The sequence below is a fragment of the Peromyscus maniculatus genome, chromosome 1 (genome assembly GCF_049852395.1).
Source record: "Peromyscus maniculatus bairdii isolate BWxNUB_F1_BW_parent chromosome 1, HU_Pman_BW_mat_3.1, whole genome shotgun sequence".
NCBI classification, from domain to species: Eukaryota; Metazoa; Chordata; class Mammalia; order Rodentia; family Cricetidae; genus Peromyscus; species Peromyscus maniculatus.
In genome coordinates this window covers 53,535,831-53,553,660 of record NC_134852.1, presented here as the reverse complement: position 1 = coordinate 53,553,660, position 17,830 = coordinate 53,535,831, and the positions used below count along the sequence as shown (strand labels likewise).

Below are 17,830 nucleotides of genomic sequence, written 5' to 3'. Positions count from 1 at the left end.
CTGTCCTCTGACTTCTACATGCTTGCCAAGACCCACACTAAATACATAAATGTAATTTTTAAAAAAAGGTCCCTCTTCCAGGCCTGGTACTTCACACACCTCCCGTAAAGGACATACCTTTCCCTGAAGGTTGAGGTTGTTTTGAAGGAATTCACGGACCTCCTCATCTGTGTCTTTCTGGGAAGACAAGGCCCACGGGGTCACTCTGGAGGCCTCACCCTCTCCATGACCCATAGCCCTCCCGCTTCTGACACCCAGGACCTGAGGGTATGACCTGGGAAAAGCCAGAAGAACACGACTGTGGGCCGTGGACAGATGTCTAGGGAGAGCCACAGGCTTGAAGGGACAGAAGGGATTAGTGAGCCTAGGGTGTGTGTGACAGGGGACACCATTAAAAATCAAACAGCAGGGACTTTTCAGGGGTGAGTAGGATGGGGAGGTGATGGGTGGAGGGGGCTGTGAGGGAAACTGGCAAGGTCAGCAGAGGTTATAGGAAGTTGGGAAGGTCAATCAAACATCTGGCTACACAGGGCCACAAGAAGAGTTAGCTGGGTGAAGAGGGACCTCAAGGCTCAAAGTGAGGGTCGTGGGGGCTCTGGAGGGCTCTGTAGTGTCCTAGGGTCCTAGGGTGGGGGGGTACTGGGAGGGGCTGGGCAAGGATATCACATCTCCTAGGAGGGTAAGGTTGAGGAGTCCTCTGGAGTCCCAGGAAAGGGGTCGCTGCAATACACGGGACAATTCAAGCACCCTCAGGACCCTAGCAGGGTAGGAAGCTGTCCAGTGCTTAGAGGGGTCTTGGGGCAGAATCCTAGAGGGCTTCTTAGGGGTGCTGAGGCTGAAAGGAAGTATTATCTCGCCATTCTATGTATGGGACATGTGGGCCTTATGGAGGTTTTTTGGGGTCCCAGCTGGATTAAGAAGTTCTAAGAGCTGGGTTAGTTGATCCTTAGGACCCTTTGGGACCTCAGAGGTTGGGAATGGTGGTTCTGGGGAAGGGGACATTAGGGATTCTGGGAGGCAGTGCTTTGAATCATAAAGATTCACTGGGTGTCGGCAGAGACCTGAAGACAAAAGGAGGTGAGCCAGGGGTCCCATGGGGTCACAGACCTTCAGTCATGAGGGCATGTGGGGAGTTATAAGGAGTTCAGTGAGTCTCAGGGGATTTGGGGGGCATCTTGATGGAGAGTTCAGAGACTCCAGGTCTTGGGGAGATCATCAGGGTCTCAGGGGTTATAACATGGCTGTGGGTTTATAACAGGCTCAGTGGGTCCTGATGGAGCTTATTGGAGCTTATTCTCTGGTTGCATTTGAGAGTTAAAATGTGTCCTCGGCATCCTGGGGCAAGGCTCAGAGCATCCTAGAGGGTGTGGTAAGAGTTTGGGGTCCTGCAGGGCTTTGGGGAGCCCCACAGTAGGATTCTGAGACGCTCCTTGGTTTCTAGGGGCTCACTGGGGTCCTAGGGTCAGGGTGGGGTGCTGGGAGGGGCTGGGCAAGCACCAGGGCATAGCGGGCCTTGGCCAACACAATGAGGTCCTGGTCGGTGGGAGCACACATGTTCAGTCCGATTGGCAACATCTTCTTGAGTGTGGCCACGATCAAAGATGTCTGCACCGAGTACCGGTCTCCCCGGCGCTTCTTCTTGGTGCGTTCCTGGTCCGAGCCACCTGACTGTGGGGACAAAGGGCTCAGTGCTTGTCCAAGTCCCCACCCCTCTGCCCCAGCCCCAACCTACAGCCATTTTACACAACCCGGCTCCTAACCTGTATGGCCAGCAACCCTCCCTAACATCAGAGTACATGTTTATTTCCATCCTGACCTCACTCACCTTGTGCCAGAGCCCTGACCATTACCTCCTCACCCCATCCGGAGCCTGTGTTCCCCACTTCTAGCTAGATCCCTTGTATGTCTCCCCAAGTTTTCAAGCTCTGGTGATCCTCTCTAAGAAAATTCCAGAGTCCCGTGTCTACCACGCTTCACCCCACACTTCACACTGCCCCAAACCAAGTTTCCAAGAATAAAACAAAGATGTGGGCCCACAAAGAGCCCCAAGAGACAAGATAAGGTGGAAGAAAGGGGGAGACACCAAAGACTGAGGCAGACAAGGACACAAAAAGACAGACAATGCAAGAGAGATCTGGAAAGATCTGGGAGCCAAAACACAGAACACAGAGTCCCACAGCCACGTTCTGGAGTCTCAGGTGCAGACCCCTTCCTGGCCAAGGCCACTCCAGTCATGCCAACAAGAAGTCCCAGTGGCGAGCTGCGGCCAGAGCCCCATCCATGGCAATGCTGAGCATGGCCCAAGTGACAGGCACTGCCCATGTCCCCACATGCAGCATTTAGGCGTCTTTAAAGAGCCCTGGGCCTGGGGCCATCAGAGGCTCGAAAAGATGACATTTGGTGAGAGTCACACAGCTCACGACCATCACTGGGTTCTACCCATGTCTATTGGATTCCAGAGCCCAAAACATACAGCTGTGCACAGCCAGGGCTGCCCCCCAACCATGCAGCTGTCCCACTCCACACCCCTAGAACTCAGCCCACGATGCAGGTTGTTTTTTTTTTTTTTTTTTTTTTGGTAACAAAACCAAAAAAAAAAAAAAAAAGAAAAGAAAAGAAAGAAAGAAAAGAAAAACCACTAAAACCCAGGAAAGAAATAATTCCACAACTCGTCCAAACTTGTCAAAGCTGAGAGGGGGGAAGGAGCGGGCGGTAGGGGAGGAAGGGGGACGGAGGCCAGGAGCTGAGGACTGACGGTAGGGACAGGAACACGGGGTGTGAGAGGGTGGGGCTTTGGTGGGAAAAGGAATTAGCCGAAATCCATGCAGAAGGTTCCAGATGTGGCGCTGACCTGCACGTCTCCCGCCTGCTCCAACGGGTTGCACACAGAGACAAGAAGGGTTACCCCAGCCCGACGAGAGCCCCAGACCCAATTCCAAACCAGCAGGACCCTGGCTCCTCTGCCACCCGCCTCCCCGCCACCCACCCCACCCTTTAGTTGAGAATGTCCAGACCTTGACTTGGGGGGTGCTGTTCTTTGTGACCCCCGAAGAGGGCAGTTGTGAAAAGAGAAAAAAGAAAGGAAGGGTGTGGAGTAACGGGGAGAGAAGGAAAGACACAGGAGAGAGGAGAAATGGGAAGTGACGGGGTGGGGAGGGAAGGGGCGAGGAAACAGAGGCCGCAGGCGGTAAGAAGATGGGGGAGGGATGGAAGAGGGGAGGGGAGAGAGGAGGGGAGAGTATAGGGAGGCAGAGGAAGAGGAGGGAAGAAAGAAATGAGGAAGATGGGGAGATGGAGGAGAATGGAGGTAAAGAAAGGGGAAAGGCGTGTGATGTGGAGGGAAGGGACCTGAGGAGGGTACGGGAAGAGTGTAAGGAGGAGGGAAGAAGTGTGCCCTGAGAGCTAAAGGGGATACTACGGGAACAGGAGAGGACTGGGTCAGGAGGGGCCGCAGAGCTCCCCCACCCCCCACCTCCCCCCTACCCTCACCCTCACCCCCACCCCCACCCCCATCCGGTCCTCAGGTCTGCCGAGCGCTCACCTTGGCCATTTTGCTCTTATTGTCTGCAGTCAAGAAGGACATGTTGTTGATCTCATTCTGGACCACAAAGTTCTGTTCCTCACGCTTGAAGTTCTGGTGGGAGAAGCAGCGTGGGGCTCAGACTCCGAGACTGGCAGAAGGCGCCCAGGCATCAGCTTCTGGGCTCACGGAGAGGAGAGTGATGGGGGCGGGGACTTGCGGCGTGGGTCGGGGCTCGCACTTGGATGGGGACTCACGTGGGACTTGGACCAGTAGATGAAGATTTCGCCCACCATCCTGAACAGCTCCTCCGCGTTGGGATTGGGCTCTGTCAGCCAGTGCGCCCTGAGGTCCAGGAGGGAGTGGGTAAGATGTGCAGGGATCCCCAGGGAAAACGTTCACCCTGAGGGACTCAGAGGAGCTCATGGGAACCAAGAGACATTCGATGGGGTGGGAGGTGGTGGTGGGGTGTTTTAAGGGGTCAGTTCAGTGAAAAATTAAAAATTCAGACTTTCTTTTTTTTTTTTTTTTTGGTGACAGGATCTCACTTTGAAGTCCTGGTTGGCCTGGGGCTCATTATGTAGTCTAGGTTTGCCTCAAAATCACAAAGATCTGCCTCCTGAGTACTGGGATTAAGGGTTTATACGACCATGTCCTACCAGCCTTTTTTTTTTTTTTTTTTTTTTTTTTTAATTCAGTCCAGGAGGATTTGGAACTCACAGCAATCCTTCTGCCTCAGCTACTTGAGGCATATACCACCATACCCAGCTTGGAAATTTCTGTTTAATTTTCTAACCACTATGAACTGTAGCTAACAGATGCTGTGGATGAGACGATACATGTATCTGTTGCAGCATATTGCTCTTTCTTTCTTTCTTTCTTTCTTTCTTTCTTTCTTTCTTTCTTTCTTTCTTTCTTTCTCTTTTAAGGCAAGCTTTATTTTGTTGTGTGTATAGTGAAAAAGCTGTATGTCCAGTATTAGGGGAAGGATAGAGCATCCTTGTACAGATGGGCATGGTAGCACACCTGTATTCCCAGCTTCAGGAGGCTGAGCCCTGAGTTTGAGGCCAGTCTGGGGGGCGGGGCCGGGTAGATAGCATGTTCCAAGCCAGGCTGGACAACAGAGAGAGAACCTTTAGGAAGGAGCATGGCACACATCTGCTGCGTGGCCAGCACTATTGGCTGGCTGGTGTGACAATTTCACAGCTTCTTTAGTTAGTAGATCTGTATTCTGCTCAGCACCCTCTCTTCCCTGTGTTAACCAGAATTCCACCCCCAAAGCCCAATTCTCTTCTAAGCCTAAAGATTAAAAAAAAAAAAAAAAAAGTGGGAGAGGTAGAGGAGAGAGAGGTCAGATGGGCTGGTAAAGCCTTTTGCTGTGACCCAAAGGAGATTGTGACAGCGGAATGTTCTGGGGGTGTAAGGGCCCACTCTGCTTAGACAAAAAGGAGCAAAAACCGATAGAACCAAGCTAGAAGTGGAGGTTTCTGTTAGATAAAATTTTGTGTCTAAATCTGAAGGTTTCTAGGTCCAGAGTGAGTCACTGGATATTAGCATAATTTTGCTCACAAAATGTATGGCTGAACTTGGAAGGTGGAGTCAGGAGAGGTTGCTGTGAGTTTGCCAGTCTAGTGTGTTCTCATTCTGACTACAGAGTGAGACTCTATCTCAAAAACAAACAAAAACCAAACAAAACAGCAGCAACAACAAATAACTTATAGCTGATTGAGTAGTGATGGATCACAGTTCAAGTGTAGTCCAAATCTGGAATGACACTTAGAAAGAATGCACACCACCACTTCCCATTTCTGCCCCCTGGCAGACATAGCTAATCAATCATAGAGTCCAAGGCAACCTTACAATCTTTTTCAGTCCAGATGGATTTTTGGCGTTCAAGTGATCTAACTAGTGCTTTTGGTTTTAGGAAGATGTTAGTTACCCATTGGCTGATACCTACGCACATCTTTTTGTTAAAGACCTATCTGTGTTCTTGGGGGATTATTAGGCTAACCAGATGCCATCTATGCTCCTTTCTTCTCTCTATGGAGGAAAGCCTGGCCATTGGGCTTTGCTACATAAGCCAGGCACTTAGTTTTACACACAGATAGATACAGTTCTGGAACCGGGGGATAGTAGTCTCCCTGTAGTGGATGCTGTAACTCTCATGGGGTAAAGGAACAGAGGGGACAAACCCAGGAAGGTTGTGTGTGTGTGTGTGTGTGTGTGTGTGTGTACACGCGTGTACGCACACACATAGACACTTGCCACCGTGCACATGAAGTCAGGGGACCACTCAAGTGCTGGTCCTTGCTACCTTGCTTGAGACAGTCTCTCTGTTGTCCACCACGGCAGCCTCCAGGCTTCCAGACACTGTCCCATCTCCACCTCCCATCTCACCACAGGAGCACAGGGATTACAGATGTGTGCTGCTGTGTCCGCTTTACACCGGTTCTGGGGTTCAAACTCAGGACCTACCACTTTACCGCTCGGCCATCCCCCCAGCTCAGAGGGAGGGAGGGAGGGAGGGGTGGACAGAGCTGGGTGGGGCTGGAAGAGTCCGCGGCAGCTGAGAAGCCTGAGTCAGGACGGGGCCTTGCTGACCTGTTGTTGTCCACGTAGCGGATGAGCAGTGGGTAGAGGGCGTACAGGTCACGGCAGAGCACGGAGAACTCGTCCCGCACTAGGAGCTCGCCCTCCTCAGCCTCGGCCTTGGCCTCCAGGCGCAGCTGCTCCTCCTCAGCCACCACCTTCCCTGCGCGCTTCCGCAGTCGCCCGATGGTAGGGATGAAGTGGGAGCGCAGGAGCTCCGGCCTGGCCCGGCTCACAATGGGCTGGGCGAACACTGCAGGAGGGCGGGTGTCACCCACACCTGACTTCCGACCTCCGCCATAGCTCCCGACCCTCGTTCCCCACCCACCCCCTCTCAGAGCCCACTATTCCAGGGGCCCCACTCCGGGGGGGACACCCACACCGCTCCAGGGGGGCACCCACACCGCTCTGGGGGGGGGAGAGGGGACATCCACACCGCTCCTGGGGGGGAAACACCCACACCGCTGGGGGGGGGGAGGGGACATCCACACCGCTCCCGGGGGAGGGGGGGACACACCCACACCGCTGGGGTGGGGAACACCCACACCGCTGGGGGGGGGGGAGAGGGGACATCCACACCGCTCCCGGGGGGAACACCCACACCGCTCCGGGGGGGAGGGGGGACACCCACCAGCCAGCCGCTTCATCCACGAGGCCTCATCGATGCCCAGGTTGTTGACGATGATTCGAAGGATGTTCCCCAGTAGGGAGTTGAGGTGGTCCGAGGTGACTGCCGTGCAGGGTGGGGGAGCCCCTGCAGGCAGGGCTGGTGGGGGTGCCTCAGGCCCCCGCTCCCACCAGCGGGGCAGGTAGCTGCACAGCATAGGCAGTGTGATCTCGATGACGTGTGGCATCTCCGTGTAGCGTGCCCCGGACTCGGCAAGCCCCCCGATTTCTGCCATGAGCCGCTCTAGCACTGGGATGTCAGGACACATCTCCTCCACACTGTTGGGGAGCCCCAGGACTGGGGTGCAGGGATAGGTCAGGGTGTGCCAACTGTCACTCCCAGACCTGCCGCTCTACAACCCTCCTGACACCAGTGAGTCACCCTGTATCTGAAAGGGTCCCCAAGACCCCATCCCTCCAATCTCACCCTCGAGGTTCTTTTCACAACTCTCCCACTGAAACCCAGTGGCCCCCAAGTACTTTATACCCCAAACCTGATTCACCCCTGAAGTCACAATCAGATGCGAGATTTGGCCCCAATCCAAAAATGCACTCCTGACGTGGAACTTGTCTTACTGTGTAGATCAGGCTGGCCTTGAACTCACTATACAGAACAGGCTGGCTTTGCCCCTGCCTTCTGAGGACTGGGCGTAAGGGCTTGTGCCACCAGGCCTGGAATGATGTGGAACTTCCTCACTGAACTTCTGAAGCAAGAATCCTAGTTTCTTTCTTTGTTTGTTTTTAAATCCAGACAGGGTCTCAGTTAGGCCTTGAACCTTAAAATCCCTCACTCCTAAATCACCCAGACTTTACCTCTGCTATGTGGCAAGCTGCAAAAAGCACTTTCCAACCCTGATGTCCCCCCCCTCCAGCTTTTTTTTTTTTTTTTTTTTTTTTTTGAGATAAGATATAGTGAAGTAACCCAAGATGGCCTGAAACTCAGCATCCCTCGCCTCGGCCTCCAGAGTGTGGAGAGGACAGGCTTGTGCCCTCACAGCCAGCTTCTGCCAGTTTCCTGTCTCAGAGCTCTACATTCCAATGTTCTCCCTTGAAATCCACAGTCCACTACTCTCTGTTCCCTTCCATGAGCTGGAAATGGGCCTTTTCGGGGGCAGGGGGGGGGGGAGGATGAGGGGAACTGAATCTCATGTAGCCCAGGCTGGCCTCGATTTTCACTAAAGCAGTAAAGATGGCCTTGAACTTCTGATCCTCCTGCCCCTTCCCTTCCAGGTGCTGGGGATACAAGTTCGTGCCATGACGCCTGGGCTTGGGGACACAGATGAGTATGGGACAAGTCTCCTGCTTGGATGTTTTCTGAGACCCACACCTGGCTCTGACCCCAGGGCTGTGAAGATTGGATGTTCGCCTTTGGCTTGTCCCTAAGTGGCACTCCACAGACACTGTGAATGAAAAACCCTCTCGCTCCAACTTCAAGGATGCTGGGGAGTACCCACGTCCCTAACTTCATATCACCAACTCCACAGTGAACCCCACGGCGCCAAGTTTCATCTCTGACCCCATAATTCTCCCAGTGGAGTGGCTTCGGATGGCCCCTTAAGTATGGCCAGGGCCTCTCAAGCTCTGACCATGCAACACTTCTATCCCGCAGAATTCGTAGGTCCTCACAGCCCAGATTTAGGGGCAACACTCCCCTGAGGGCGGACCTCATGTGACCCTGAAAGCTGCCCCGGTCCACACAACTCACTGGCCCGCTCTCGAGGAGACTTGGTGGTGTAGACGGAGCAGGCGTTGTACTCATTCAGCTGAGGCTCCAGAAACGCCACTGGCATGGCTGCGGCCAGGCGGGCCAGGCATTCCCCGAGGGCTGGCCGCAGCCTGGAAGAAGGGCTGAGTTAGCTTCCATGCGCCCCTCCGCCCCGCACACAAGCGCCCCTCCTGGTCCTCTCTGGTGCAGCTCTTGTGTGCACCCTTCGCCGCGTGCCTTGCAAAGACTTGTATGCCGACTGAAATGGTCCCCTCTAGTGATCCCCAGCATGCTGCCGCCCCGTTTCTGCATATTTCCTACCAGGTCAAGCTTGCTCCCCAGAGAGGAGCCACTCAGGCATCTTTAGTCAGCAAGTGTCCGGTTCCCACTCTCTCCCAGATCCCACAGCCCCTGCTTCTGCGCCCGGCCTTTCTACTCTGCGCCCTCTTGTGGCTCCTGGCGTGAACTTCAGCTACCCTGGTACAGCAGCAGGTGAAGACTGTCACATCTCCAGCTTTGCACCCCACCCCACTTCACATGTCCCCTCCTTTCCCCATAGCCTCACAACGCCTGTCTAAGCCCCACGGCGTGTCCCAGTTTTCTTACTTCTCCACGTAGGGGTTCCTGGTGGTTCCCAGAGAGTAGATACTGCACAGCGTTCGGTAGCAGGAGACTTGCACGTCATCCACTGAGAAGGGAGGGAGAGTGAGGACTGGGTGAGGCCCCGCGCCAGCCACCTCTTACCATCTTCTCTGTCACCGCGTGGCCGGTGGGTAAGGGGTGAAGCTGAAGAGCCCCCTGCCATTGATGCTTTGTAGTTCGGCCAAGACCAATTCTGTTTTAGCCTCAGGTTCCCTATCTGTAAAGTGGGGTCTTACAGTACTTCCACATGGGATAGTGCGAGGATCAGATGAGTTCCTTTTTGGTTGTTTTTTTTTTTTTTTTTTTTTTTTTTTTTTTTTTTTTTGAGACAGGGTTTCTCTGCGTAGCTTTGCACCTTTTCTGGAACTCACTCGGTAGCCCAGGCTGGCCTCGAACTCACAGAGATCTGCCTGCCTCTGCCTCCCAAGTGCTGGGATTAAAGGCATGCGCCACCACCGCCCAGCTACCTTTTTTTTTTATTTGTGGTGTTGGGGATGGAACTTGACCTTCACACATGCTAGCCAAGTGCTCTACCACTGGACTATGCCCTGTCCTCAAATGGATTAATTCTTAAAAAGCAGTTAGAAGAGAGGACACAGGAGGTGCTTACTAAAGGGTACTTGCTTATTTTTCCTTGGATCTCTTCTACGTCCCAGAGGGCCGAGGTAAGAACCTTGCTGACTGTACAAATGTCGTGAGGCAAAAAGAGGTCAGGGAGGGTCAAGATTTAGAAAAGATGGTAGAGAGAAAACCAAATACAATGGAAATGCTTCACAGCATCCACATCTTCTGTGTGTTTGCATTTGTGTGATACAAGTATGTGTATGTGTTCCAGTGTGTGTCTGCATGTGGAGGTCAGAGGTCAAAGTAGTCAACTGCTTGATTTCTTTCCATATATATATTTTATATATTCATATATAAAATAAAGGATCTCACGATGTAACTTTAGCTGGATTGGAACTCACTATGTAGATCAAGCCTTGGCTGGCCTTGAACTCACAGAGATCCAGCTGCCTCTGCCTCCCAAGTGTTGAGATTACAGGCCCAGCTCACCTTGTTTTTTGAGGCAAGATCTCTCACTGACCCTGGAGCTCACATATCCTGCTAGTGTAGACAGGGGTTCCCTTGTCTGTCTTCCCAGCACTGAGACTCCTGGTGCATGCCACTGCACATGGTTTTTCAGAGGACAAAAGGGACCCAAGCCCAGGTCCTCACGCTTAAATGGCAAGTACTTTTCCAACTGCGTCATCTCCTCAACCTTTGGGGTTATGAATTTTTAAAATTTAAGGACAGCTGGGTGTGGGGGTATATGCCTGTAATCTCAGCACTTGGGAGGTGGAGGGAGGAGGATCAAGAGTTGAAGGCCTGGGCTAGGCATGGTGATGCAGGCCTTTAATCTCAGCATTTGCGAGGCAGAGGCAGGTGGATCTCTGTGAGTTTGATGCCAGCCTGGACTACAGAGTGAGTTCTAGGACAGCCAGGGCTACACAGAGAAACCCTGTCTTGAAAAACAAAAACAAAACAAAAACCAACAAAACAAAACGAGGGCCAGCAGGATGGCTCAGTGAGTAAATGTACCTTTTACCAAACCTGACAACCTGAGTTTGATCCCAGAACCCACATGGTGGAGGGAGGGAACCAACTCCTTCAGATTGTCCTGTGGCCTTCACACATGCACCATATTGGCATGCTTACACCACGTATATACACACAATAAATAAATAAACAAATAAATACATGTCAAAAAACCCCACCCCAAACTAGAAAAGATTCTAATTTCAAATAAACAGTGAGTCCAGTATAGTCTCTAATGCCCTACATTCCCTGCAGATCCCTCCCACACAGCTTTCCCCCCCAGAAGCAATAGGGCCTGCTATGGTTTGGACATGAAGTGCCCCATAAGGGACATGTTGCAGGCTCAAGGCAGTGATGTTCAGATATAAAACTTTTGGGATCTCATTGGATCACAAGGGCTCTGGCCTCACCAATGAGTCATGCCATTGGTGGATCCATAACTGGATGGAGACTGTGGAAGGCGGGGCCACGTTGAAGAAAGTAGATCCTTGGGGACAGGTCATTTGGAGGGTATGTCTTTCCCCTGCCTCTTTATCTCAGTGTCTCTGATTCCTGGCTCTCATGAGGTCAGCAGCCTGCTACATGCTCCAGCCACCATGATGCCACCCAAAGTACTGGAGCCAAGTGACCAATTACCGAAACCTCTGAGAGTGGGAGCCAAACAGATTTGTCCATCTAAAAGTGTTTCTTCCAGATAGTCCATCACAGCGAGACATTCTGACTAACGGGGCCACTTCTAGACTGCTCCTTACAGGAGTTACAGCAACTCCTCATTGCTTTTCGCCTCTTCCCCGGCCTGGGAGGATGCCATGGTGAGCCATATTGCACCATGAGGGAAGACACCATTTTAGAGAAGGCAGAGCAATGAGATGGATGAACTTGAGCCTCTGCTCTTAGGATTTATGATTTACTTTGGGGACTGCTACATTCAAGAGAAAGAAACTTCTAGCTTGTTTGGGGTACAGTGATTAAGGGTCATTGGGTCTCTGGTGCAAGCAGCTGAATCTATCTACTTCGGGTGTATGTGTGGTGCTGGGGGTGGAACACAGCACCTTGTGCATTCTAGGCAAGTACTCAATGGCTGAGTCACGGTGGGTGGTGGTGGCACACAACTTTAATCCCAGCACTTGGGAGGCAGAGGCAGGCGGATCTCTGTGAGTCTGAGGCCAGCCTGGGCTACAGAGTGAGTTCCAGGAAAGGTACCAAAGCTACACAGAGAAACCCTGTCTTGAAAAGAAAAAAAAAAAAAATCAGTGGCTGAGCCATACCCCAGCCCCTCACTGGGGAATTCTAGGCAGGGGCTCTACCACTCAGCCACAACCTCAGCCCCTCACTGGGGCATTCTAGGCAGGGGCTCTACCACTGAGCCACACCCCAGCCCCTCACTGGGGGATTCTAGTCAGGGGCTCTACCACTGAGCCACACCCCAGCCCCTCACTGGGGGATTCTAGTCAGGGGCTCTACCACTGAGCCACACCCCAGCCCCTCACTGGGGGATTCTAGGCAGGGGCTCCACCACTGAGCCACTCCCCAGCCCCTCACTGGGGATTCTAGGCAGGGGCTCTACCACTGAGCCACACCCCAGCCCCTCACTGGGGGATTCTAGGCAGGGGCTCCACCACTGAGCCATGCTTTTGGCCTTTCATTATGAATTCTAGGAGAGTTATCACTGAGTTCTTTGCTCTTCCATGTTCAGCACCAGCCCAGTAATCTACCACTGAGTTGCATATCCTCAGCCCTTGGTTTTCTTTTGCCTTATCCCAGGCTGCCCTCACACTTGCAGCAGACCTCCTGCCTCAGATTCTTGGGTGCTGAGATGGTGAGGCGGTATGCACCACCACTGTGGTGTTGGAGTTCACATCTTGGTTAATGCCTCTGTCCCCGACATTTTACTGCTGTGTGCTTTGGCTATAGCAAGAAAGCATATGTTCTAACACCTAACGACTCCCCCACGCACCTCAGCTGGGCACTGTGGGTGAACCCCACCCCACTCCCCTTGCCCTCGGTGTCCGGAGTCCTTACGGATGACGTCGTCTCCGAACTGGTGCTGGGCGATGTGCTGGAAGAGGGTGGTGAGGACAGGCAGCAGGGCCACCGTGGTGTAGGTGAGGTTCTGGCCCACGCCCTTGACCTGCGTGCGCGCCTGGGACACCTTGCCCAGCCTCAGATTCTCCACCATCTTCTCAATGTCTTCGGAGGCACTCTCGAAGAAGGAGCGGAGCCCAGCCTTCACAATCTCGGGGCCGGACTTCATCACCGTCCTAGGAGGGGTGTGCAGAGCTGTAGCTGCAGAAGCAGAGCGTCTCCCTCTCCTCTCCCTTCCTTCCCTCCCCTCACCCTTCAACTGTCCCCCTTCCATTCCTCTCCTCACCATGTCACCTAGGCTGGGGTTCAGACAGTATAGGAGGCCTGGGTTTGGGGACATGAATCAAGTGCATTCGGGTACCCAAGCCATACCTGGCATCCAGGGAACGTGCCAATATGTGAAGACAGTTGACCACAGCAGGAGCATCCGTCCCTGGGAATGGAATACGGGCCAGGATGAAGGAGGGGTCCCGAGGCCAGCGCCTCCTTACATCCGTCACACCCTTCTCTTGACTCCACTCCCTGGCTAGGTTCATGCTACCCCACATCTACCCGGCCTGGGCTTCTCCTGGGTGACCCCCCACCCCCGGCCCTGACTGTCCTGCTCTTCCTTCCAGCTCTGACCCGCTCAGGGCTGTCCCTGTGTGGGACAGGCCCACACGACTGACTACCCCACCTCCACGATGAACCAGTCTTCTTCAGAGAAAAAAATAAACATAAGAAGGAGGCTGAAGCTGGCGTTCTTTCTTCCAGGTGGAGTTGGTGATAAAGAGAGAGACCTGGCAGACAGGCTCAGAGCAGGGCCACTTACCAAAGAGAGAGACTCGGTGGCGGACAAGAGCAGCGAGTTTACAGAAGAGGCTGAAGAAAGAGAAAGGGACAGAAGGACAAGGGGACAAGGAATGAGGAGATGAACTAGGTGAAAGATGGTGGTGATGTGATCAGAGGAGACAGGAACCCAGAGGACAGGGAGGGGACAGAACACAGAGGTGGGTTGGCAGGCAGAGCGAGGGATAAAGAGATATGACCAAACTTAAAAGTCACAGGCAAGGACTATAGGAGTAACTTATTCTTAGAGAGAGTGATGGCCTAGAATCCCCCAGTGAGGGGCTGGGGTGTGGCTCAGTGGTGGAGACCCTGCCTAGAATTCCTCAGTGAGGGGCTGGGGGTGTGGCTCAGTGGTAGAACCCCTGCCTAGAATCCCCCAGTGAGGGGCTGGGGTGTGGCTCGGTGGTAGAGCACCTGCCTAGAATCCCCCAGTGAGGGGCTGGGGGTGTGGCTCAGTGGTAGAGCCCCTGCCTAGAACCCCCAGTGAGGGGCTGGGGGTGTGGCTCAGTGGTAGAGCCCCTGCCTAGAATCCCCCAGTGAGGGGCTGGGGTGTGGCTCAGTGGTAGAGCACCTGCCTAGAATCCCCCAATGAGGGGCTGGGGTGTGGCTCAGTGGTAGAGCCCCTGCCTAGAACCCCCAGTGAGGGGCTGGGGGTGTGGCTCAGTGGTAGAGCCCCTGCCTAGAATCCCCCAGTGAGGGGCTGGGGTGTGGCTCAGTGGTAGAGCACCTGCCTAGAATCCCCCCCCAGTGAGGGGCTGGGGTGTGGCTCAGTGGTAGAGCACCTGCCTAGAATCCCCCCCCAGTGAGGGGCTGGGGGTGTGGCTCAGTGGTAGAGCCCCTGCCTAGAATCCCCCAGTGAGGGGCTGGGGTGTGGCTCAGTGGTGGAGACCCTGCCTAGAATTCCCCAGTGAGGGGCTGGGGGTGTGGCTCAGTGGTAGAACCCCTGCCTAGAATCCCCCAGTGAGGGGTTGGGGTGTGGCTCAGTGGTAGAGCCCCTGCCTAGAATCCCCCAGTGAAGGGCTGGGGTGTGGCTCAGTGGTGGAGACCCTGCCTAGAATTCCCCAGTGAGGGGCTGGGGGTGTGGCTCAGTGGTAGAACCCCTGCCTAGAATCCCCCAGTGAGGGGCTGGGGTGTGGCTCAGTGGTAGAGCACCTGCCTAGAATCCCCCAGTGAGGGGCTGGGGGTGTGGCTCAGTGGTAGAGCCCCTGCCTAGAACCCCCAGTGAGGGGTTGGGGTGTGGCTCAGTGGTAGAGCCCCTGCCTAGAATCCCCCAGTGAGGGGCTGGGGTGTGGCTGAGTGACAGACTGCTTACTTAGCAAATGTAAAGTTCAGTCCTCAGCACTGCAAGGAAAGAAAGTCACAGCAGTAACTGGCCAGTAGAGGTGATGGAGGTGAGGCTGCCTTTGTCAGAGTGACCAGTTTGTGTCATTAAGTCCTGGGAAACCCCTCTAGTCCCAGAGGTGGTCACTCTAGAATATCCCGAGACAGAAACACCCATCGGAGCCCATTAGAGTCCAGGTCAGTAATAAGAGGTTTGGGGAAGGTCAGAGGTCACAGGAAGCCCACCTGGTGATCATTTCCTTCTCCTTGTTGGAGGCGTGGCCACCACTGCCCAGCACTTTGGCCGGTGTGGACAGGAAGTAGAGACAGTGGTTGGTGAAGTATTGGTTGATCAAAGGAAGCAGAATCTAAGGAGGGGAAGGAATGCGGGGTGGGCTGGGTCAGGGGTCCAGGGACCGTCCCAGACCACAGTCCCCCAGCTCTGAGCCCACCCTCACCTTCGCAAAGAATTTAATCTCCTGCTCATGTGGAGACTTCTCCACTCGTCCACTGCTGACCACAGCCTCTGTGGGGAAGGGCAAGGAGGAGTCACCGTGTGTTTAAGTGGCAGGCGCCAGCATGCTCTGGTGGGAGGGACACTGGGGGCAGAGTCAGGAGACGACGGCAGATAAATTCTCTCTCTCTTTCATATCTGCTCTGGTCAGTCAAGCCACCTGGGTGAGGCGCCCTCAGAGTCCTCCTGTGGCTCCGTCTCTGTCCGAGGGACCAGCCCTTCATCTCCCACCTGCCTGCAAAGCCCAGCCGCCTCGCCCCACGTCCTAGCCACGTCTTTTCAATCACTCGGCTCCAGCCTGGGACATGGGGTCGGGGCTTCACAAGCCACTTGCTGGGCCACCCTCCGGATGTCCAAATGCCCCCTTCAGCCCTCGGTGTCTTGGCATAGACGTCACAGTGTCATCTGGGTCTTCCTTGAATACCTGTTTAAGTGACAGCCGGCTCCACACTCCCCACCCCCACCCCTTTCCCTGGTTCTCAGCATCCTCTTTCCCCGACACTAGACACTTGCTGGAACACTCGGTTTGGCTATGTGTGATTCTGTTTGACTCCGGAACTGGGATGCAGATGAAGAAGGTCTTTGCCTTGCTCCCTGCTGGTCCATCCCTTCATCCAAAGCAGACTGGCACATAACTGATGCTCAACAAACATTACTTGGGAGGAACAGGTGAACTGGTGCCCCAGGTGAGTCTTTACAGACGACCGGGAAAGCAGGGAGGGGATTCTTCCTACCCAGATGAGCGATGAACTCCTGGGAAATGTCCATCCAGCGCAACAGCTGCTGCAGGAAGCCAAAGGCAAACCGCTTCTCAATGGAAGATGTGTCCAGTTCCATGTCCTTAAGGCCTCTGCTCGGAGCGGCAGAGAGGGTCAGCTCAGACACAGGCCCGGCATATTTTAAATGCCTCAGTGGTCAGCCCGTGCATGCTGCCCACTTGCGGGTCCTTCCTCCTCCGGCCTCTTCTTCATTTCGGGCTGTTCTTTGAGTTTTGCTTCCCCATGCTCGGTCCCCTTGGCCTCATCTTGGTAGCCTTGTCTCCACTCGGAGGCCACGCCCTTTAACATCTCTTATGGTCCTGACTTCACTCTCCAGGCTACACCGCCCCCCTTGGAGGGCCCCCTTCTTGCCCTGCTGTTCTCAGGTCCACCCTTTGGTTTCCTTATGGCCCCACCTCCGCCCCCAGCCCCGCCCCAGCCCCGCCCCCCGCCCCGCCCCCCATCTCCTTTCTTCCCACCCGGCCTGGCCTGCAGTGGCGCCCGGCCTGCAGTGGCGCCCGGCCTGCAGGGGCTCCGGTCCAGGTTCCCCGCTCGCTCACGTGCCTGGTGACAGCATAGCCGTTCATCTGCAGAAACTTGAGCAACTCCTGGGCCTTCTCTCGGTCCCGTGCCTTCTCCTTGGCCGTGAGCGTGTCGTAGGGGACCAGTAGGGGATGGGACCCACCCCCTGGGGACGGCAAAGATTAGAAATCAGGGGCCAGGGAAGACCCAGGTTACTCTCACTGATTCCTGCAGCACTAAAAGGTGCTAACAACGTAAACATCGCTTTCTGACGCTCGCTCGGCTCTGGGGGCGTGGAGCAGGCCGGGGAGGGCTTTAGTGACCATGAAGCCCGGACGCGAACCGAGGCCAGTGACCGCAGGACTTATGCATGGAGAAGAAAAAGAAGGGGGCCTGTGGTGCGGAGGGCTGGATGTCCTCACCTTTGGCCTCCAGCTCTTGCTTCTTCTTTCGCCCCCACGTGTTGTGGTAATTTTCCGCCAGTTGTTCGGCCATGGCCTGGAAGCGGGATGCAGAGAGTCAAGGACCCGATTCGAGCGGCCCTGTGCTTCCCAAATAAAGAGTCCACAGTCTCACCTGCAGCTCCCGGGACAGTGTAACCCCGCTGAGGTCTGGGGGCTGGGGATTGTAGCCTTCTCGAGGGTCATATGTCTGAGAGGAGAGAGGGAGAGGGATGGATCCTTAATGGGCCAGTAGGAAGACCAATTAGCTCTGACCCTGGCTCCAGAAGCCTTCCCTGAGGCAGCCCTTTCAGGGCCTGTCTCTAAGCCACCCTCCTCTGCTCTTCAGTGCCTCAGATCCGTGGCTGTCCGTTTGATGCTGAGATTTCTGCTCATGGCTGCCCCTTCTCCTTCCCCCCTGCTCAGACCTTCACTGCCTCCTAGCAAGCTCACCTGGGCAGTTTGGGATATCTTCCTCGTCTTCTTCTTCTCTGTCTTTTCTTCCTCACCTTCTCTGGCCTTCTCCACTGTCCACTCCCAGGCAATCATGGCCTTCAAGGACTCCTTGATGGGCCAGCGGTAAATCTCTTTGTCCTGGGGTGGACAGAGGAAGCAGAGTTGGTGGAATGGACCCAGAAGGAAGGACCGTTCAGCTTCCCTGGTCTC

At 54.6% G+C, this 17,830-nt stretch overlaps 1 protein-coding gene across 4 annotated transcripts in view; it reads right to left on the bottom strand.

Annotated features, from left to right (window-relative positions):
- Ryr1 (ryanodine receptor 1) overlaps window positions 1-17,830 on the bottom strand; it is a 126,039-nt gene that overhangs the window by 43,061 nt on the left and 65,148 nt on the right. For 2 of the 4 annotated variants that reach the window (XM_076542452.1, XM_076542458.1), the window contains exons 54-72: window positions 17,618-17,758; window positions 17,301-17,375; window positions 17,147-17,222; window positions 16,767-16,890; window positions 16,179-16,294; window positions 15,389-15,456; window positions 15,177-15,298; window positions 13,594-13,643; window positions 13,155-13,215; window positions 12,720-12,958; window positions 9,087-9,168; window positions 8,481-8,611; window positions 6,741-7,073; window positions 6,122-6,362; window positions 3,778-3,865; window positions 3,542-3,634; window positions 2,852-2,866; window positions 1,498-1,668; window positions 118-177 (exon numbers count right to left, since the gene is read on the bottom strand). In XM_076542452.1, the coding sequence (XP_076398567.1) occupies window positions 118-177; window positions 1,498-1,668; window positions 2,852-2,866; window positions 3,542-3,634; window positions 3,778-3,865; window positions 6,122-6,362; window positions 6,741-7,073; window positions 8,481-8,611; window positions 9,087-9,168; window positions 12,720-12,958; window positions 13,155-13,215; window positions 13,594-13,643; window positions 15,177-15,298; window positions 15,389-15,456; window positions 16,179-16,294; window positions 16,767-16,890; window positions 17,147-17,222; window positions 17,301-17,375; window positions 17,618-17,758 (2,286 nt within the window). The remainder of the gene's footprint in view (window positions 1-117; window positions 178-1,497; window positions 1,669-2,851; window positions 2,867-3,541; window positions 3,635-3,777; window positions 3,866-6,121; window positions 6,363-6,740; window positions 7,074-8,480; window positions 8,612-9,086; window positions 9,169-12,719; window positions 12,959-13,154; window positions 13,216-13,593; window positions 13,644-15,176; window positions 15,299-15,388; window positions 15,457-16,178; window positions 16,295-16,766; window positions 16,891-17,146; window positions 17,223-17,300; window positions 17,376-17,617; window positions 17,759-17,830) is intronic. The other 2 variants (XM_076542455.1, XM_076542462.1) reach the window with 1 other exon arrangement.